Source organism: Marmota monax, unplaced genomic scaffold (assembly GCF_021218885.2).
Source record: "Marmota monax isolate L192 unplaced genomic scaffold, Marmota_monax_Labrador192_F-V1.1 WCK01_AAM20220418_F8-fsc00013, whole genome shotgun sequence".
In the NCBI taxonomy this organism is placed as follows: Eukaryota; Metazoa; Chordata; class Mammalia; order Rodentia; family Sciuridae; genus Marmota; species Marmota monax.
Window position 1 is genome coordinate 934,025 of NW_026692202.1, and position 17,466 is coordinate 951,490.

The 17,466-nt window shown below is 49.4% G+C and overlaps 1 protein-coding gene across 3 annotated transcripts; it reads left to right on the forward strand.

Annotated features, from left to right (window-relative positions):
* Nucleotides 1-6,397: 6,397 nt before the first annotated feature.
* Nucleotides 6,398-17,342, forward strand: Mical1 (microtubule associated monooxygenase, calponin and LIM domain containing 1). Of its 3 annotated transcripts, none has more exons than XM_046430128.2 (25): nt 6,398-6,537; nt 7,984-8,293; nt 8,388-8,595; nt 8,878-8,982; nt 9,282-9,386; nt 9,497-9,652; nt 10,209-10,309; nt 10,935-11,192; nt 11,401-11,516; nt 11,717-11,843; nt 12,020-12,098; nt 12,665-12,812; nt 13,263-13,453; nt 13,601-13,689; nt 13,833-13,874; nt 14,083-14,166; nt 14,295-14,451; nt 14,761-14,846; nt 15,112-15,385; nt 15,526-15,620; nt 15,865-15,978; nt 16,081-16,174; nt 16,376-16,475; nt 16,570-16,643; nt 17,067-17,342. In XM_046430128.2, exons 2-25 carry the CDS (start codon nt 8,036-8,038, stop codon nt 17,213-17,215), a joined length of 3,210 nt encoding a protein of 1,069 aa, XP_046286084.1. In that variant the 5' UTR covers nt 6,398-6,537; nt 7,984-8,035; the 3' UTR covers nt 17,216-17,342. The 3 variants fall into 3 exon arrangements, with proteins under 3 accessions (XP_046286084.1, XP_046286100.1, XP_046286090.1); XM_046430144.2 differs by having other exon boundaries at nt 6,403-6,537; nt 7,987-8,293; XM_046430134.2 differs by lacking the exon at nt 6,398-6,537 and adding an exon at nt 6,630-6,914.
* Nucleotides 17,343-17,466: the final 124 nt, after the last annotated feature.

Genomic DNA, 17,466 nt, shown 5'->3' on the forward strand with positions numbered 1-17,466 from the left:
TTATCTGACCACCAGTCAGGAAAATGAGAAAGTGACAGCTTTGTCAATCCAACCTCCCTTTGTGTTCCAAATATACATTCTGCCCCTTTGGATGAAATCCCTTTTTTTAAAATTTAGTGATTTCTATACCCAAATTCTATGACCTGTTAATTCAGAAACTGGCAAGGGGCAATTGGGGGGGGGGTGAGAAAAAACACAGAAAAAGCAGGGACCAAGTGGGACACTGTCCTCTGATGGAGAAACAGTGACCCAGAGCTAGCTCAGCATGTTTATTATATAGATTTTATCATCTAGAGGTTATTTGTGGGAAAATTCCAGTAAAACAGACAGACTTGAAGGTCACAGAATTCTCTAAACCTAGGAGGTGGTGCCTGAGCTCAAGGTCCAGACTGATATAACTGTGCACCTTTGCATAGAGCCTCCCCAGGCCGGCCATCACCATAGCAACTAGGCCGTCTTGACCTGCACATTTGCACAGGAAGTTCCCAGCACAAACAGCCATGAGGCAGTCAGAGACCATGGTTCAAGTCATTACTCTCCATACCCAAATAAAATGGGTACACAAAAATGCTTTTCATAAGTCCCTGAGTATATGACTAGCATAATGTTTCACAATTCATTTTACACTAAATGTACACAACTTTTTAAAATTGTTATAACAAGTATAGAAATATAGCATGCATGTCTTAGAAAGAGAATGTGTTTGGAGGCCACTGAAACACGTCTGGCTTTGAAATGAATCTTTGGTTTTCTCTTAAGAGAGTTAGCGTCAATCCAACCTCCCTTTGTGTTCCAAATATACATTCTGCCCCTTTGGTTGAAATCCCTTTTTTTAAAAGACTCAAGTGCTTACAATGGAAACAAAATTATTTATGTGCTTGCCTGTTGTTTCTCAAAACTTGTTTCTACTTCTACTCCATATATTTTCCACTAATGATTCTTGTGTTGATGTGACCAACAGGTTAAATGATGCTGAGGGATTAAGGGAGATTTACATTATAGCTGCTTACATATGGTTTTTATGAATTGGAAAAGTATCTGCTACATGTGGAGTCCTTACTACAGGCCAGGAGTGAAGCCAGGTGTGTTAGGTCTAGATCCTATCTTAGTGCTTCTCAAACCTTTTCCATTTTATGACACACAGTATTTTTAAGGCACCTTTTGGTTTGAGGACTCCAGTCCTCTCTGGCCATGACTGACGACGTATTAGTTTTCCTAGGGCTGCTATAACATGTACCACAGACTAAGTAGTGTCAACAATAATTTATATTCTTACAATTCTGTAGTTCAGAAATTTGAGATTAAGGTGTCAACAGGGTTGGTTTCTGTAAGGACTGATGTCCTTGTAAAGGAAAAAATTTGGACATAGGCTGAAGGACGACTATGTGAAGACATCACATGTCTGTTGGATCAGCCCATCCTGACGACCCCATTTGTGATTTAACCTCTGTAAAGGCCCCATTTCCAAGTATAGTACACTCTGAGGTTCTAGGATTAGAGCTTCAGCATGAATTTTGGGCAGATGAAGGCAGAGACATAATTTGGACCTTACACCAGGTGTCTGGGGTAAGAAAGGGAGCCATGACTAGGACACACCTATAACCCCTTAAAGCAGGTCTTAATCTTCATGCCATCCATGTGAAGTAAGTAGTATTGTTATTGTTGTGCCCATTTTACAGATGACAACATTGAGGCCCAAGGAGATGATGTCTGTTGCCCAAGGTTATATAGTAAGTGGTAAAGCCAGGACTGAGGCACAAGCCTGGCTGTTCCCACAACCCTGCTTCATCAGATGGGTTTAAACTAAAAGTGAGGGTCTGTGTCTAAAATTTTATCATGTAGTTAAACTTAGCTAAAACATGAAAGTTACAGTCAATGGATCAACTACCATTTTAATAATAATCACATTAATATTTCACTATTGACTTAATCAAAATTTACCAAGTGAGTGAAAGTTACTACCAAAGTGAAAATGTCTTATCTAACATGAACCACTATAAGTGAGTCCTTCTTTCAAACTCTTAGGAAATTTTAAGTTTAGGACAGATTTGTAAAGAATTAAGGTAGATTTTTATTCTATTTCCAAACTTAAGCCCAAATCCTTATGAACTGAAAACGCTTTGTCTTTCTTTTGAAAATAGGAATGAAGGAATGACCTCTAAAATATCCCGCTTGCCTGCCTTTGGTACATGGCAGTATAGAGGCGTGACCTCTAAAGAAGCTGGGATATCATTGTGATAATTAATCTCGCTTTCAGGTTGTTTATACATAATTAAGCAGCAAAGATTAACTATAATATTCATGTCCTTCTCCCTGGAAAGTTACATTAGGAAAACATTCAGTCATTTTCAGCATAAAATGTAGGAACTTCACCACATGTAGGTAACCTTTAGTAAGGAATCTTAACTTTTTAAAAGTTTTCTGAAAAGCGATACTATATTAAATGTGAAGTGTGGAAGAGGGAAAAATTGGAGCAGGAATCAGAAGCAGTGAGATTCTTGGATCCTGTATTTATTATTGATTTTGAATTCTTAATATCCATAATAAAACATTTTGAGTACAAATTTGGTCATGATTTCCAGAAGAGTAGTTTGACTTGTTTTAGTTAATTCATATTATATTATCCTTGTTAAATGAAAAACTGAAGTTCCTTAGGCTTCATTAGAGTTAAAACTTAATTTTCTTAAATCCACCTCAGAATTTTCATGTGATTAAGTCGTTTCTGGACAGATGTTTCCTTTATTCTTTGTGTTTGAAGGGCGAGAGCAGTCTCCTAACAAAATGTGCAAATATTTAAACTGACCCTCAACCTGTCTTTTGACTCTTTGTAGCCTCTAAAGATAAGGTCCCTTGTGTTATCTTGTAGTCTATTAAATCATATTTTGTTTTTGAAAAAGACATTGAGTAAAAAGCAGCATACAGGATACAGGATAAAATTGGAGAGAAGAAGAAGGAAGTGAAGGACCCAAATTTGTAATTCATCCATTCTAAGCTAAGAGAGAAAGCTGGGAGTCACTGAGTCACTCTTGATAGTCCTCCCTCATCCCCCACCATAAATCCATCATCATCCAATTCTGTCAGTTTTCCATCAAAAGTATTGAACCCATCCCCTGCTCCTGTCCTCATTGTACACCATGTTTCTTGCCTGCACTCCATCCTCCCAAGGATCCTTACTGATCCTTTCTTCCTATGTCTCCCAGCCCCTACTCTACTGGAGTTGGTGGTCCATTGGAACTCACCTTTGTCCCCTTAGCATCAAACAGGATTCCTTGCCAAAGGAATGGGTATTCATTATTAAGGCAAACACTTCTTGACCCTGCCCTGCTTAAAATCCCCAACGCAGCTTCCTCTTGACCCTCTTGCTCATTCTCACTTCCAGCAAACTCGCTTCCTAGCTATTGCCCAACACATACCCATCTCTCTCTTGCCTCAGGGTTTTGGGGCAAGTGGTTTCTCAGTCTTGAAAGTTTTCTCCCCTTGCTGACTGACTCATGACTCATCTCAGAATTAGAGGAGGCCTCTCTTACCCTCTAATCTTAATCAAGCCACCGTATCATAATCTTTCATGGCACAGTCTACACTTTGAATTCAGTTTGTAATTATTTTTACATCAAGAACTGTGTTTCTTCAAGCTCATACTGCTCCTGAGCAAGGACCATTGGTTTGGTTGGAGGCACTGACCTGCAGGTACAAGGCTATATTATAAAGTGGATTAGACATGTCATCTGCAGTGCTAGGAACCTAGTTCTGACTCAGCCCAGGACATAAGAGGTTGGGAGGTGGTGGCATTGTGGGAAGACAGAATATGGTGTGGGACAAAGGAAAGGGATTTTTGTTAGTCAGCTTTTCATCGTTGAAACCAAAATCCCTGACATGAGCAACTTAAAGGAGGGAAGATTTATTTTGGCTCTTGATTTCAAAGGTTTAAGTCCATGATTGCCTGTCCTTTGCTTTGGCCTTGAGGTAAGTGGGCATGGCAGCCAGGAAGCAGAAAGGAGAAGAAAAATCCTTCCAGGGCATCACCTTGCTCCTCACCCCCCCACACACACCCAACTGACTCCCCACACACATACTCTTGCTTCCTGGAACTAGTTCCTGCTTCCCAGTAGTTTATTCAACCATCATTAGATGAGTCCACTGATGAGGTCAGAGTCCTCACAATCCAATCACTTCCCAAAAGCCTATCTGAACACTTTTGGAGGGGACATTTCAGATCCAAATCATCAGAAATCCTTTTTTTGTTGTTTTTTTACACTGGTACATTATAATTACACATAATAGTGGGTTTTGTTACATATTTGTGCACATAATTTGGTCAATTGGGATCCTATTATGACTCAGGCTTTTAATGTAGGCCACTGCTGGCATAATTATTTGCAAAAAAAAAAAAAAAAATCAGAATGGGATTCTCTTGAAATCCACATCATATTAAAGCTACTTACTTGATTTACTTGATCCACTATGAACTGGCCATTGTGATTGTGCCAGTGTTTTTTGTTCTATACAAACACAATGTGGATCATGACTGCAACGAGACTTTAAAGAGGGAAATGCTTATAAATAAGTGCACTCTTTTTTTATCTTTTTTCTTTTGAAGAAGTACTGAAAGTAGACCTTGGTTTGTTTCTAGTCTACATTTCATAGGGCCAGCAACATTGAATAATAGACTTTCAGAATTGAAATAGGCTGAGGAGGTTGAGTCATTAAAGTGCCTCCATTTGGAGATAAGAAGACTGAAATGTGGTTGGCGACTTTTTCACACTAGGCCTAGTGTGAAGCAAAGCTGGAATCTGACCAGACCTTCTAGATTCCTGACTAGTGTGTTCCCTGTGGCTATATGCTCCAGTGTATGGTATGTCTTTAATTAGCATAAGGAAAAACTCCAAATCAGCAGGATTTTTGGCACCGATGAACACACTATTGTTCTGTGATCTTGTTAAAACAAATTTTGCTATTTGTTCAGAGAGCCATATAACCGTGGTTGGCTGTAACTGAAAGTCACTGAGTCAAGTCAGACCCTATTAGACCTTTGTAAACAAACAGTTGAAGAAGCTAGCTGCCATTTGCTAATAAAAGTGAAACAAGATCCTTCTAAAAGCTTGGTAACTCACAGTAGGCTTTAGAGTACTTCTACGCTATGTATTTAAATGTGCGTGTGTCTGATATTCTGCAAATTCATTTTAAGCCAAATGATGTGTCACACTCAAGAGCTAGAATGGGCCCAGTTGGGAGGCTGCCTAGTTTCCGGAGTGACCAAGCTGAATTGGCTAGCCTCTCCTGGCAGGCATTTCCTCCTGCTTCCCTCCAGGGCTTCAGCTGGGAACAATAAGGTGTTAGGTCTTTCTGGATCTGAGGGTCTCCCATCTAAATGCAAAGTGTGAATAAACAGAAAGAGCCATATAGCCTCTAGCTCTTTGGATCTCGATCTCAAGGAGAGGGATTTTGCCATTTATTTCTGTTACGTTAGAGTTTCCAGTGTAGCAGAGTCACTTCCTCTTATATGTCAATCTTTGATTTGTCACGTGTCAACACTGATGATGTGGAGCCAGAAAGACCTGGATATCAGCTCTGCTGCTTGCTGTGTAACTTGTGCAGGTTATGGAACCTCTGTGACCTTCAGTTCTCTTTTTAATAAAATGGGACTGTTGTGAACACTGAGATTAAGGTAATATTCATAGAATGACATTCAGTAAATGAGAATTGATGTTTTATTAATGATAATTAGCTGGATGGTTTTGGACAAGTCCCTTTACTTTGGGTGCTGTTGCCTCACGAGAGAGCCCACTGTTTTTTGTCAGCACTGACAGTTTCTAAAGCATTCTTGAGCGCTGGAGATCTAGCCTCTTTCCCATACACCCCTTCCACTGCTTTTCCCCCAACTCCCGATACACACACCCAAAGCCCCCCTTGATTCCCTTACTTTTCGTGCCCACTTGGAAGCTGCAGATAGTTCCCAGGAAATTCAATTTGTGCTTTTCGGGCCTAAGGAGCAGACTTGTCGCAGGGGAAGTGTATCCCCAAATTAGATCATCTTCTGGTGGGAAAGGTAAAGAAAATGCAGACGTCCTCGTGCCACTCTGAAACCGCCAGCTTCAACAAACTTATTGCAGAGTGGAGCACCCTCTCCGACAGGGCTTGGCAGAGTCGGTGCCGCAGGGGAGCGGGTGGTTCTGGCCTGGCCGGGGTGGGAGGGAGGCCAGGACTCCCGGCCGTGATCTGGCCGGACTGGCCCCGAGGTCCTGGAGCAGAACTGGAGTTTGCAGAGCCACGCCCTTGGGCGCCACCCTGCAGACGTGGGCGGGCCCGGGGCTGTCCGGAGTAGGGGGACCGCGGGCCGGCTAGATGCTAATGAGGAGCAGATAAAGCCTCGGCGGGGCGCTGCGCCGCGTGCTGCAGTGGGCTCTGCGCTGGACTCCGGGGTCCTGGGCGCGCGGCATCCCGCGTTTGCCCTCCGCGCTTCTTCCGCCCCTTTCCTTAATCCAGGCCCCGGGGCACCAGCGGGCAGGAAGCGGCCCCTCTGGGCTCGAGAGCCTCTGGGTAAGTTGGTCAGCGGCGCCAGCGGTGCGCCTCGGTGCCAGAGGTGGGGGTGGGGGGAGCGCTTCCGGCGAAATGCTGCCCCGGGCGCTGGGGAACCACGCCTGACTGGTCGGCGAGTCCCCCAGCCACGCCCGCCCTACTCAGTCCCTCTCCAGACAACTGTCCAGAGCCTCGGTGAACCTTCACCCCTGCCGCCTGTGGTCCAGCTCTCCATCCCTTAAGGCTGTTCCACCTCTCCCACATCCTTTGTCCCGGCGTTTCCATTCTGGGTCGCCCTTTCTTCCCCTTCGCGGAGGACCTCCTCCCTGCTATCCCCACCCCCAAGAGGGATCTTTGTCCTTTCTGAGGTCCTGTCTACCTTCGTTCGGGTGACTGTGGTGAGCGACTTTAGTCTCTTCCTGCCTTGGGTAGCAATGGAGAGGCAGCCGGGAGTGGGACGGGGAACCTTCCCCACTGCTGCACGCAGCCCCCACTCCCTGCAAAGTCCTCTGTGAGCAACTCATACCCCACACCCTCTGGTTCTTTTCTGCCGCTGCGTGAGAAAGCCCCTCCAACACTCCACAAGCTGCGTGTGGGCCGGAGCGAGGGAGGGGGTACAAAGGGAGGCCTTGTCTCTGGAGATTCCTGGGAAAGCACAATGGGGCAGGGTGTCCATTGGGCTGAGAGGAACCTGGGAGAGGCGAATGTGGCAGCTGTTACCCTTATTTTCCCATGGCTTACTGAAGCTGCGACAAGACCAAGATCAGAGGGGGAAGTGTTTTGACCACAGTGAGTCAGAAGTGGGTGTCTGTCACATAGTCAGTAGCAATATCCTCCAGCTGTTTGTGGAGGTAGTTTTGGTGGTGGGAAGTGGAACCTAAGCAGGCAGAGGCTCTCTCTCCTGTCAGGAGGCAAGCAACAGTGCTGAGGAGGAAAACTTTGCCCTGGGCGGGAGACATATTCCACACCCAGCGTATGGCTGAGGCTGAGATGGGACAGTATGGGTCAAACAGCTGTGGTTGCCTATTAGGTCTGCCTCTGCCTACAGGAAGGGGAGAACCTTCTTCCTGATAGCCTGCCATCTCCAAATCTGAGAAGTTCCCCTACACCCTGTTTCCAGGGCCTGGGGAAAGCAGGCCAAGTTTCTGGTCCTAGGACTCCCAGGGATCCTGAATGCTTCAAGATCCCAGGACACAGAGACAGCTGGAGACTGTATGGCTTCCCTGTGCCCTCTGTACCCAAGACTGCTGATTTTTCGTTTCCAAATTTGGCAAATTTCACTTGGAGTGAAGGATAGCCATTGTCTCTGGAGCAGATCCTGGCAAGGAAGTTGGCTGGGAAGAGCAGAGCCAGTCAAGGGTGGACCCTTGGCTCCTTGTGGACACCAGTCTGCTCTTTCCTCCTCCTCTTCCTTTTCCCTTCCTCCCTTCACCAGCCTCCCCCCTTCTCTTCCCTCTCTTTCTCCAGCAGCCACTCAGCTCTGCTCAGCTTCTTCCCTCAGGGGCCCCACTGGGATTCTATGGCTTCACCTACCTCCACCAACCCTGCACATGGCCACTTTGAGAGCTTCCTACAGGCCCAGTTTTGCAAGGATGTGCTGAGCAGCTTTCAGGGGCTCTGTGAGGCCCTGGGTCTAGAGCCTGGTGGGGGACTGCCCCAGTACCACAAGATCAAAGCCCAGCTCAACTACTGGAGTGCCAAGTCTCTGTGGGCTAAGTTGGACAAGCGAGCAGGTCAGCCTGTCTACCAACAGGGCCAGGCTTGTGCCAGCACCAAGGTGAATATATGGAGGAGGGGCACAGTGGAGAATGAGGGGGCAGTCAGAACAGGAAGGTCAGATGCCAAGCCTACCCTCCCCTGTGTGTTGGCAGTGTCTGGTGGTAGGTGCTGGGCCTTGCGGGCTTCGGGCTGCTGTGGAGCTGGCACTACTGGGAGCCCGTGTGGTGCTGGTTGAAAAGCGCACAAAGTTCTCTCGACACAATGTGCTCCACCTCTGGCCCTTCACCATCCATGACCTGCGGGCACTTGGCGCCAAGAAGTTCTATGGGCGCTTCTGCACTGGCACCCTGGACCACATCAGTGAGTATGATACAGTGTGGCCTCGAGGGGTGGGTGCACCTGGGCCTTAGAGACAGGCCAGTTTGGTTGGGGGACCGGGTGCCACTGAGCCAGCAGAGAGGCAGAGTGCACAGGATCCATTAGAGCCAGGTGACCTTGAAGACCTAGGTCATTCATCTGTAAAATGGACAACTGGATGGAATGATCTCTAAGATCATTCTTCAGTTCTGATCAGGCACACACCAGTGCTCCGGGAGATTGAGCAGCCCTGAGTCCCTATACCTGATGTCCTCTCCCTTTCAGGCATCCGGCAACTTCAGCTGCTTCTACTAAAGGTGGCATTACTGCTGGGGGTGGAAATTCACTGGGGTGTCACTTTCTCTGGCCTCCAGCCCCCTTCTAGAAAGGGTGAGTACTTCTGTGCTTCCAGAACTCCCACCAAGGAGATCTTGGCCAGTGCATGAGAAAGGGTGGGGCTGGGAGTCAGCTGAGTCTTAAATGGTGAGGCCTGGGCAGACTTCTCAGCCTCAGCTACATTTGCAAAATGGGAACAGCGTTTCCTACCTACCTTCCTTGGCAGCTACAAAGATGTTATATGAGACTTTCTAAACCTTGGAGTCCCTTACACATTTATTTCAGCTATTTCACTAGCTTAATAGCAGGAGCCCCTTCTGGCTTCCTTGTGCTTCTCATACACTCTGCCCTAGGGAGTGGCTGGCGTGCCCAGCTCCAGCCCAGTTCCCCAGCCCAACTGACCAACTATGAATTTGATGTCCTCATCTCAGCTGCAGGAGGTAAATTCGTCCCTGAAGGTGAGTGCTTCCTTCCCTCAGAATAGCCAGCATCTTTGGACTCCTCCTGAGTCTTTCTAGGCAGTTATACTCCTGGTCCTCCTGCCATACCAGCCTACCCTTACTGCTAGGCTTCACTGTTCGAGAAATGCGTGGCAAACTGGCTATTGGCATCACAGCCAACTTTGTGAATGGGCGCACAGTGGAGGAGACACAGGTGCCTGAGATCAGCGGTGTGGCCCGAATCTACAATCAGAAATTCTTCCAGAGCCTGCTCAAAGCCACTGGTAAGGGCCCCCTTTCATTGTCTTTCTATCCCCTTGCCTGACTGGGCCGCCTCCTGCCCTCTCCCTCTCAGACCTGTCCTTAGTCCAAGGAAGCCCACACTTGTCCATCTTTGTGATACAGGTATCAAAAGGGGAAAGAACTGCCCCCACAGGGCCTAAGCAGCCATAGCCCCACTTGGCCATCCAGCATGAAAAGTCTTGGAAATTTCTTACAAAATGCCTAAGTTTTATTTCTGCTCCTTTATGCCTTAGTATAAAAATGAGATAAATTGAAAACAGAAGTGGCACTTCTGTATTTACTTTGGTTTCATACCACCATGTGGCCATGTAATGCAAGTTTCCCATCTGCTACCCCACCCTAGTTTCCTTCTTTGTCCTAAGCTGTCAGGCCCTCTGAGCCAGGGACAGATGATCCTTTGTGCCACCAGGACTGTTTGGGCTCTGCGTAGAGCATTCACTACATCTAAGCTGTGAGATTAGCGATGGTTGAGGTGTTTGGAGAGGTATCAGATCATCAGAAGAGGACTCATCTCCTGCCCCTGCCCTGTCTCCCCAGGCATTGATCTGGAGAACATTGTGTACTACAAGGACGACACCCACTACTTTGTGATGACAGCCAAGAAGCAGTGTTTGTTGCGACTGGGGGTGCTGCATCAGGTGCGGCCCTGGGAGACTGAGGCCAGGGTTGAACACAGCCTACCCCTGGGTGTGGAGGCTCCCCATCCTCTCCTGCCTCTTCTCAGCATTAACTCTACCTCCACAAGCTCTGCTCCCCTAGGATTTATATGGCAACAGGAATCATATTCAGGCAGGACTAAACTTTATGCCAGTTGTAAACCTTACACCAGCCATACTGTGACAAATGTGAGCTCCACGAGGACAGGGATTTTTGTCTCTTTGCCTCTTGCTTGCTGCTAATTTTCAATGCTTAGAATGGTGTCTACCATGTGCTAAGAACTGTGTTGAGAGTTTAATTTGCATTTTCTCATTTAATTTTCATGAGTACCTTGTAAGTTAAGTATGTTGTTTCTAAAAGATGGGCTAACAGGCTCTGACAAGTTAAGGGCAAATGAAATGACAGTAATGATATTGGGCTACATGAATAGAGCAGGGCCGAGGACCCCTGAGGCGGGATGAGTGACAGAAGGCAGGCATTGGAATTCTATGCTACCTTTTCAGTTATTGTGTGGTCTGGGCAGCCCCTTCCTTCTCAAGGGGACAGGGCTGGCCAAATGACCCATCTCTCAGAGATCTCAGAGGTTCTGATCTGTTGTTCATGTAGGACTTGCTGGAGACTGATCGGCTTCTGGGTAGTACCAATGTGGTACCCGAGGCTCTGCAGCACTTTGCCCGGGCAGCTGCTGACTTCGCCACACATGGCAAACTCGGGAAACTAGAGTTTGCCCAGGATGCCCATGGGCGGCCTGATGTCTCTGCCTTTGACTTTACAAGCATGTTGCGGGCAGAGAGTTCTGCTCGTGTGCAGGAGAAGCACGGTGCCCGCCTGCTACTGGGACTGGTGGGGGACTGCCTGGTGGAGGTGAGGACTCCAGAGGCATAGGGATCCCAGGTTGGGTGGGGAGCCTGCCTGATAGGAAGGGAGATGGTAAAAAGAGCTTGTTGAAGGGAGGAGCTAATGGCACAATGGGTGAAAGCTCCCTCCCCCACTTTGACTTTGGGGTATATCTGGGCTTGGGATGCTCCCACTGAATTCTCATTGAGCTGTTTCCTGTTCCTCTGACTTGCAGCCCTTCTGGCCCCTGGGCACTGGAGTGGCCCGGGGCTTCTTGGCAGCCTTCGACGCAGCCTGGATGGTGAAGCGGTGGGCAGAGGGTGCTGAGCCCCTAGAGGTGTTGGCTGAGCGGTGAGGCCTGAGTTGGGAAAGTAGTGAAGGCAGGGTGGAATACGAGACAAGGTCAGAAAAGGGGGCGGGGGCACTGAGGGAACAATTGAGGGTATGGGCAAAAGGGAATGCAAGAATGGTTGGCAGTTCTTGAGGCATGGATGCTGACAGATGCCCTCCCCTTCATGCTCCTGCCCCTCCCACCACTCTCACACCCTCAGTGAGAGCCTGTACCAGCTTCTGTCACAGACATCCCCGGAAAATATGCACCGCAATGTGGCCCAATATGGGCTGGACCCAGCCACCCGTTACCCCAACCTGAATCTCCGGGCTGTGATGCCCAACCAGGTCAGACCCCCCAGCACCCCCACCAAACCTCCCAAGTCAGCTTTCTTCTCCCAGGCCAGGCCTTTCCTATCCAGTCATTGTCTCTGGGGGTCTGTCCTACCTCAAGTGGGTCCCTCCCTCATGGGCTGAGGGGCTGTATGGTCAGCTGCCTTGATATCTGAGGGGGGCTGCCTTAGGTACAAGACCTGTACAATGTGGTGACCAAGGAGCCTGTGCGGAAAAGTGACAAGACAGATGCAGGGAATCCAGCCATTGGTGAGCAGGCCATCTTCCTGGGGAATGTCCAAAATATGTCCCAGCTAGTGTGGTGCAGCAGCTCAGGTTGCTACCTGAGCGCTGCAGCCTCAGGACCAATGAGTGAGATGTGCTGGGATACTCACTGTTGGTGGGGCAGTTTGGGGCCTCTGAAGAGTTAGAGGGGCAGCAGAGCCCTGAGCAACCGTTGTTTGCCAGCTGTCTGGAAGTATTTCAGTATATTATCAAGCTGTACTACAGTTCTTGGCCCTTCTGCCAGCCCCTCCCAGCCTTGCAAACTCCAAAACACCTTTACTGAGCCTCTGAGCTTCCCTACCCGCTCAGCTTGCAGATCTCTGCCCTCTACGTGGCCAGCAGTGATTTCACTTTATTCATCCACCACTTTATTCCAATAAGGAATGGGAAGGAGGTGCTGCTGGCAGTGAGTGTTAGGCTGGTGGTGCCCCAGGATGGATGGGGGAGTCCCTGACTCTAGCTCCTATACAGATTGCCACACTCAGTAACTGGGCTATGTACCAGGTATAGGGCAGAGGGGGCCTTGAGCACAACATAGTTTTCCCTCCCAGGGTCAGCGGGCACCCAGGAGGACCTGCTACGCTGGTGCCAGGAGCAGACAGCTGGGTACCCAGGAGTCCATGTTACCGACTTGTCTTCCTCCTGGACGGATGGTCTAGCTCTGTGTGCCTTGGTGCACCGGCTGCGGCCTAGCCTGCTGTGAGTTGGGAATTGGCATGGGGATGCCCAACAGAGAGTACCACTAGCATGCCTCTGCCCGTCTCTCTGCCTCTTGGTAGGGAGATCATCGTGTGGGAGTTAGTAGCTAAGTCCCAGTTCCACTCCTACACATATACACCTGGCTGTGCATACCCTGCCTCCCTGGAGATAGTATTCCTACCTGACCTGCCTCCCTGCCTGACACAGAACCAAATGTATTAGGTAGAGGTGGGTTTTCAGTGGTAGAGGAGGCCCCCAAGGCCAAAAATGGTTGTCACTGTTGGTGGGAAAGGTAGGTAAAAAGGGAGGAAGTAGAGAGAACCACCTTATGTGCCCTCATCTCCCTTATGGCTCCCCTGCCCATCCTGCTGGCCTTAACTCCCCATCCCTCTCCCCCATCAGTGGAACCAGGTTCTTGGCTCCCATTGGCTTCTCTTTGACATCCCACAGGGAACCCTCAGAGCTGCAAGGGGTGGGGGCTCTGGAAGCAGCTACCTGGGCACTGCACGCGGCAGAGCATGAGCTAGGCATCACACCAGTGTTGTCTGCACAGGCAGTGGTGGCAGGCAGTGACCCATTAGGCCTCATTGCCTACCTTAGCCACTTCCACAGTGCCTTCAAGACCATGTCCCACATCCCAGGTGAGCTGGAGGGTAGATGGGGGACAGGGAATGTGAAAGGGAGAGAGAAGGGGGTGACCTCTGAGGATCCACCTGGGTGGGAGAGTGACTGTTTGGAGGTGCAGTATCAACCCCTCATCTACCCTGACACCCAAATTCTGCCTGCAGGTCCTACTGGCCAAGTCTCTCCAGGTACCTCTAGTGCTGTACTGTTCCTTGGCAAACTCCAGAGAACCCTGCAACGGACCCGGGCTAAGGTGGAGAACCTGGAGCAGGGTTGGAGCTGGGCTGGGGGTGTCCAGTGAGATCCCTGGGATAATGGAGAGGATGATATTCAGAATGGGAGAAGGGGAGACCTGGGACTCAGGCCTCATGTTTATAGCTATAGGATTTGTTGCAGGAAAGTGGGGAAGATACTGGTGGCAAGAAGCCTCGCTTAGAGGTAAATGCAAGCAGGGGTGGGATGGTTCCCTTCCCCATATCCTATTTCCCTTCCCTGACCTGTTCCTCCAGGTCTTGCCTTCCACCCCAGGTCCTATAGCCCCCGATCCTGTCTCCCTGCCTAGACTCAGTCCCTTCCCTTCCAGCCCTCTCTTTCCATGCACACATCTCCTCCCCACCTGATCCTGTCTGAGCACTTAACTCCTTAGGTAGAGGCTGAGACTCCAAGTACTGAGGAGCTACCTGTCCCTGAACTCAGTGTACCTCTGACACCCCCATCTCAACCTGAGGAGGTAAGAGCCAGGGTGGTGTCTACAGGCAGAGGCGTGGGGAGGGCAGGGAAGGAGTGTTGCAGAGAAAGGGAAAAACTTTGTAGCTAAGCCTTGGCTCCAGCTGACCTGTGTCCTGGGGGTCTGTGCAGGCCAGTACTGGGGACCTGTGTGCACTCTGTGGGAAACACCTCTACATTCTGGAACGCTTCTGTGTGGATGGCCATTTCTTCCACCGGAGCTGCTTCCGCTGCCATACTTGTGAGGCCACATTGTGGCCAGGTGACTACGGGCAGCATCCAGGAGATGGTGAGTGGGCCTGGGAGACTGCTAGAAGGACTTTGAGCCTGGTGGGGTTGGGGGTGGGGCTGCAGGGAAGGAGCTTGAGGATGGAGAGGAAAACGGGTGGTGGGCAGGAGGTGGAAATAGGCTCAACATGGCACTTTCTTCCTCTGAGCCTGGAGACTTCTGTCCTCTCCAAAGCTCCAGATATGGGGTTCTAAGGAATCAGGAGGCTGGCAGAATCTCAGGCAATTCCTGTAGCCTCTACCTCCCCTGATAAATTTTTGAACATCTGGGCACTGAGCTCTCTATTCCTGATGCCTCTACTCTTTTCAGGACATTTCTACTGTCTCCAGCATCTGCCCCAGCCAGGCCACAAGGAGGATGACAGTGAAATAGGACCTGAGAACCCTGTAAAAACTGTGAGTGTGGGTAAAGGGGGTGTCTCAGCCCAAAACTCTGCTAGGGGTTAAGTGAATGGTATCCTCCACTGGACTGTAAGCTCCTTGAAAGCAGGAATGTTTGTCTGGTTGTATTTAGTGTTATATTCCAGTATCCAGAGCACTACCAGATAATGTCTACTGGATGGTGTTAAGTAAATGCCAGGGTACACATTGGCTCAAAAGGAGTGGTTTCAACCTCTACACTATACAGATTCCTAAGCAGATCACATGGTGGCTTTTCCAGGAGCTTCCCACACCAAGTGAGGACAACCTGCCAGGCCCGTTGACTCACACAACCCCACAGGAGGACACCAGTCCTGTCCCAAGCCCCAGCCAGTCTAACCGTCGGCTGATCCGCCTCTCCAGCTTGGAACGTCAGCGGCTCTCCTCTCTTAACATTAACCCTGAACCTGAAACAGAGCCTCCTCCCAAGCCCCCCCGCAGCTGCTCGGCCTTGGCCCGCCAGGCCCTGGAAGGCAGCTTTATGGGCTGGGGTGTGCCAGGCCAGAGTCAGCAAGGTGACTGACTGCTCAATCCACAATTGTGGCAACCTGGGGGGTGTATGGGTTAGGAGTACTGGGATTCCTACAAGGGGATTCTAGGGAATATAAGGGAGGTCATGAGGGTACTAAGCCATGTCTCCCTCTCATCTGCTCAGTTCTTAAGGACATAGAGAAGGAGGAAGAGAGTCCTTCCTCCAGTGAAGAGGAAGAGGAAGAGGAAGATGTGCCTTTGGACTCAGACTTGGAGCAGGTGACTGGCAGGAACTTGGCCACCCACTCTGTCCAAGCCAGTATACAGCCACTAATACTCTCCACTCTCACCACAGGAGAAACCACAGCCCGCTGCATCCTCTTGGAATGTCCTCTCACCTAGTCTGACATTTATGCCTCTAGGTCTCCATCTTGTCTAGCAGAACTAAGCCCACTTCCAGCCTCTTTTCTCCCCTTCCCAGTTTTACGCACTCCTACCCCTGACTCACCCAACTCTCCCACAGGCCCTGCTGACACTGGCCAAGAACTCGGACACCATGAACAAGTACCCTACATGGCGCCGAACTCTGCTGCGCCGGGCTAAGGAGGAGGAGATGAAGAGATTCTGCAAGGCCCAGGTGAGGCCTAGGGGTTGCTAGAAGTTCTCACAGGGGTCACAGTTCTGTGTTTGGATCAGAGCTCCTCCAGCACTGTTGTTGAGTAATCTTGTACCCCCTCAGACAATCCAGCGGCGACTAAATGAGATTGAGGCTGCCCTGAGGGAGCTGGAAGCTGAAGGCGTGGAGCTGGAGCTTGCCTTAAGGAGCCAGAGCAGTGAGTGAAGCTAGGACGCCACTCTGTCTCCTAGAACTTTGTTTAGTCCCCAGCTGAACCCCAGAACCAACAGGCTCTGGTCCAGTCACACAGCTCTATACACACCAATGCCCTTTTTTCTTGTCACCCCCCAAGCCCCTGACTCCTGTTTTCCTAGCTAGAGGCCTTGTGACCATCCCAACCCTTCTTCCTTCTTCCTAGGTTCCCCAGAACAGCAAAAGAAACTCTGGTTAGAACAGCTGCTGCATCTTGTCCAAAAGAAAAACAGCCTAGTGGCTGAAGAGGCTGAGCTCATGATCACGTAAGGCACACTGATGGTGACATTGGCACAGAGCTAAGCCCAGTCCTGTGGGCACCCTGTATAGCTGTGCCTCTTCAATCCCTGACCCCCACAGGGTGCAGGAGCTGGACCTAGAAGAGAAGCAGTGGCAGCTAGACCAGGAGCTAAGAGGCTACATGAACCGTGAAGGTACGTGGGACCCCTCATGAACTTGGATCAGGCAACTCCTCATGTATCTCTGCAACAATCAGGAGAAAGTCAGGAGATGGGACTTGGAAGCCCCCACACTCTTGAACAATCAGGGCTGCACAGTTGGGTTTTTATACAAAATTTCCTTCAAAAACAGTGCTGCTGGGCTGGGGTTATAACTCAGTGGAAGAGCATTTGCCTAGCATGTGTGAGGCACTGGGTTCAATTCTCAGCACCACATACAAATAAATAAAATAAAGGTTCATCACTCAAAAATATCTTTAAAAAAATGGTGCTGCTGCTACTAATACTAGAAAACCACTGGTGTGGAGTAACCTCATTTTGCAGGCTAAGAAGCAAAGCTGAGTTGTAGAAATCACACGGGCTAATTCCTTGTTCTCTAAGTTTCACCTTCTCTTTCAGAAACCCTGAAGACAGCAGCAGATCGGCAGGCTGAGGAGCAGGTCCTGAAAAAGCTAGTAGATGTGGTGAACCAGCGGGATGCCCTCATCCGCTTTCAGGAGGAACGCAGGCTCAGCGAGCTGGCCTCAGAGACAGGGGCTCAGGGCTAGAAAATGGTGAGCTACCTACCTTCTTCCCTACAAGGAAGACAACCTCATCCCAGGACAGTGCCACCCCTGCTCATCTAGGCTGTCTGGGAGAGGCCTCACTGTTGACAATAAAAATATTTCTGCTACAGATAGGGTTTGATACATGCTGATGGGAACAGGGGAGGTGTGCAGGCGGGGAAGATATGTCACAGCCCTAATGTCTACATTGTGACAATCAAACTGATCCTAGGTTCTCATCAATGCCTCTACAA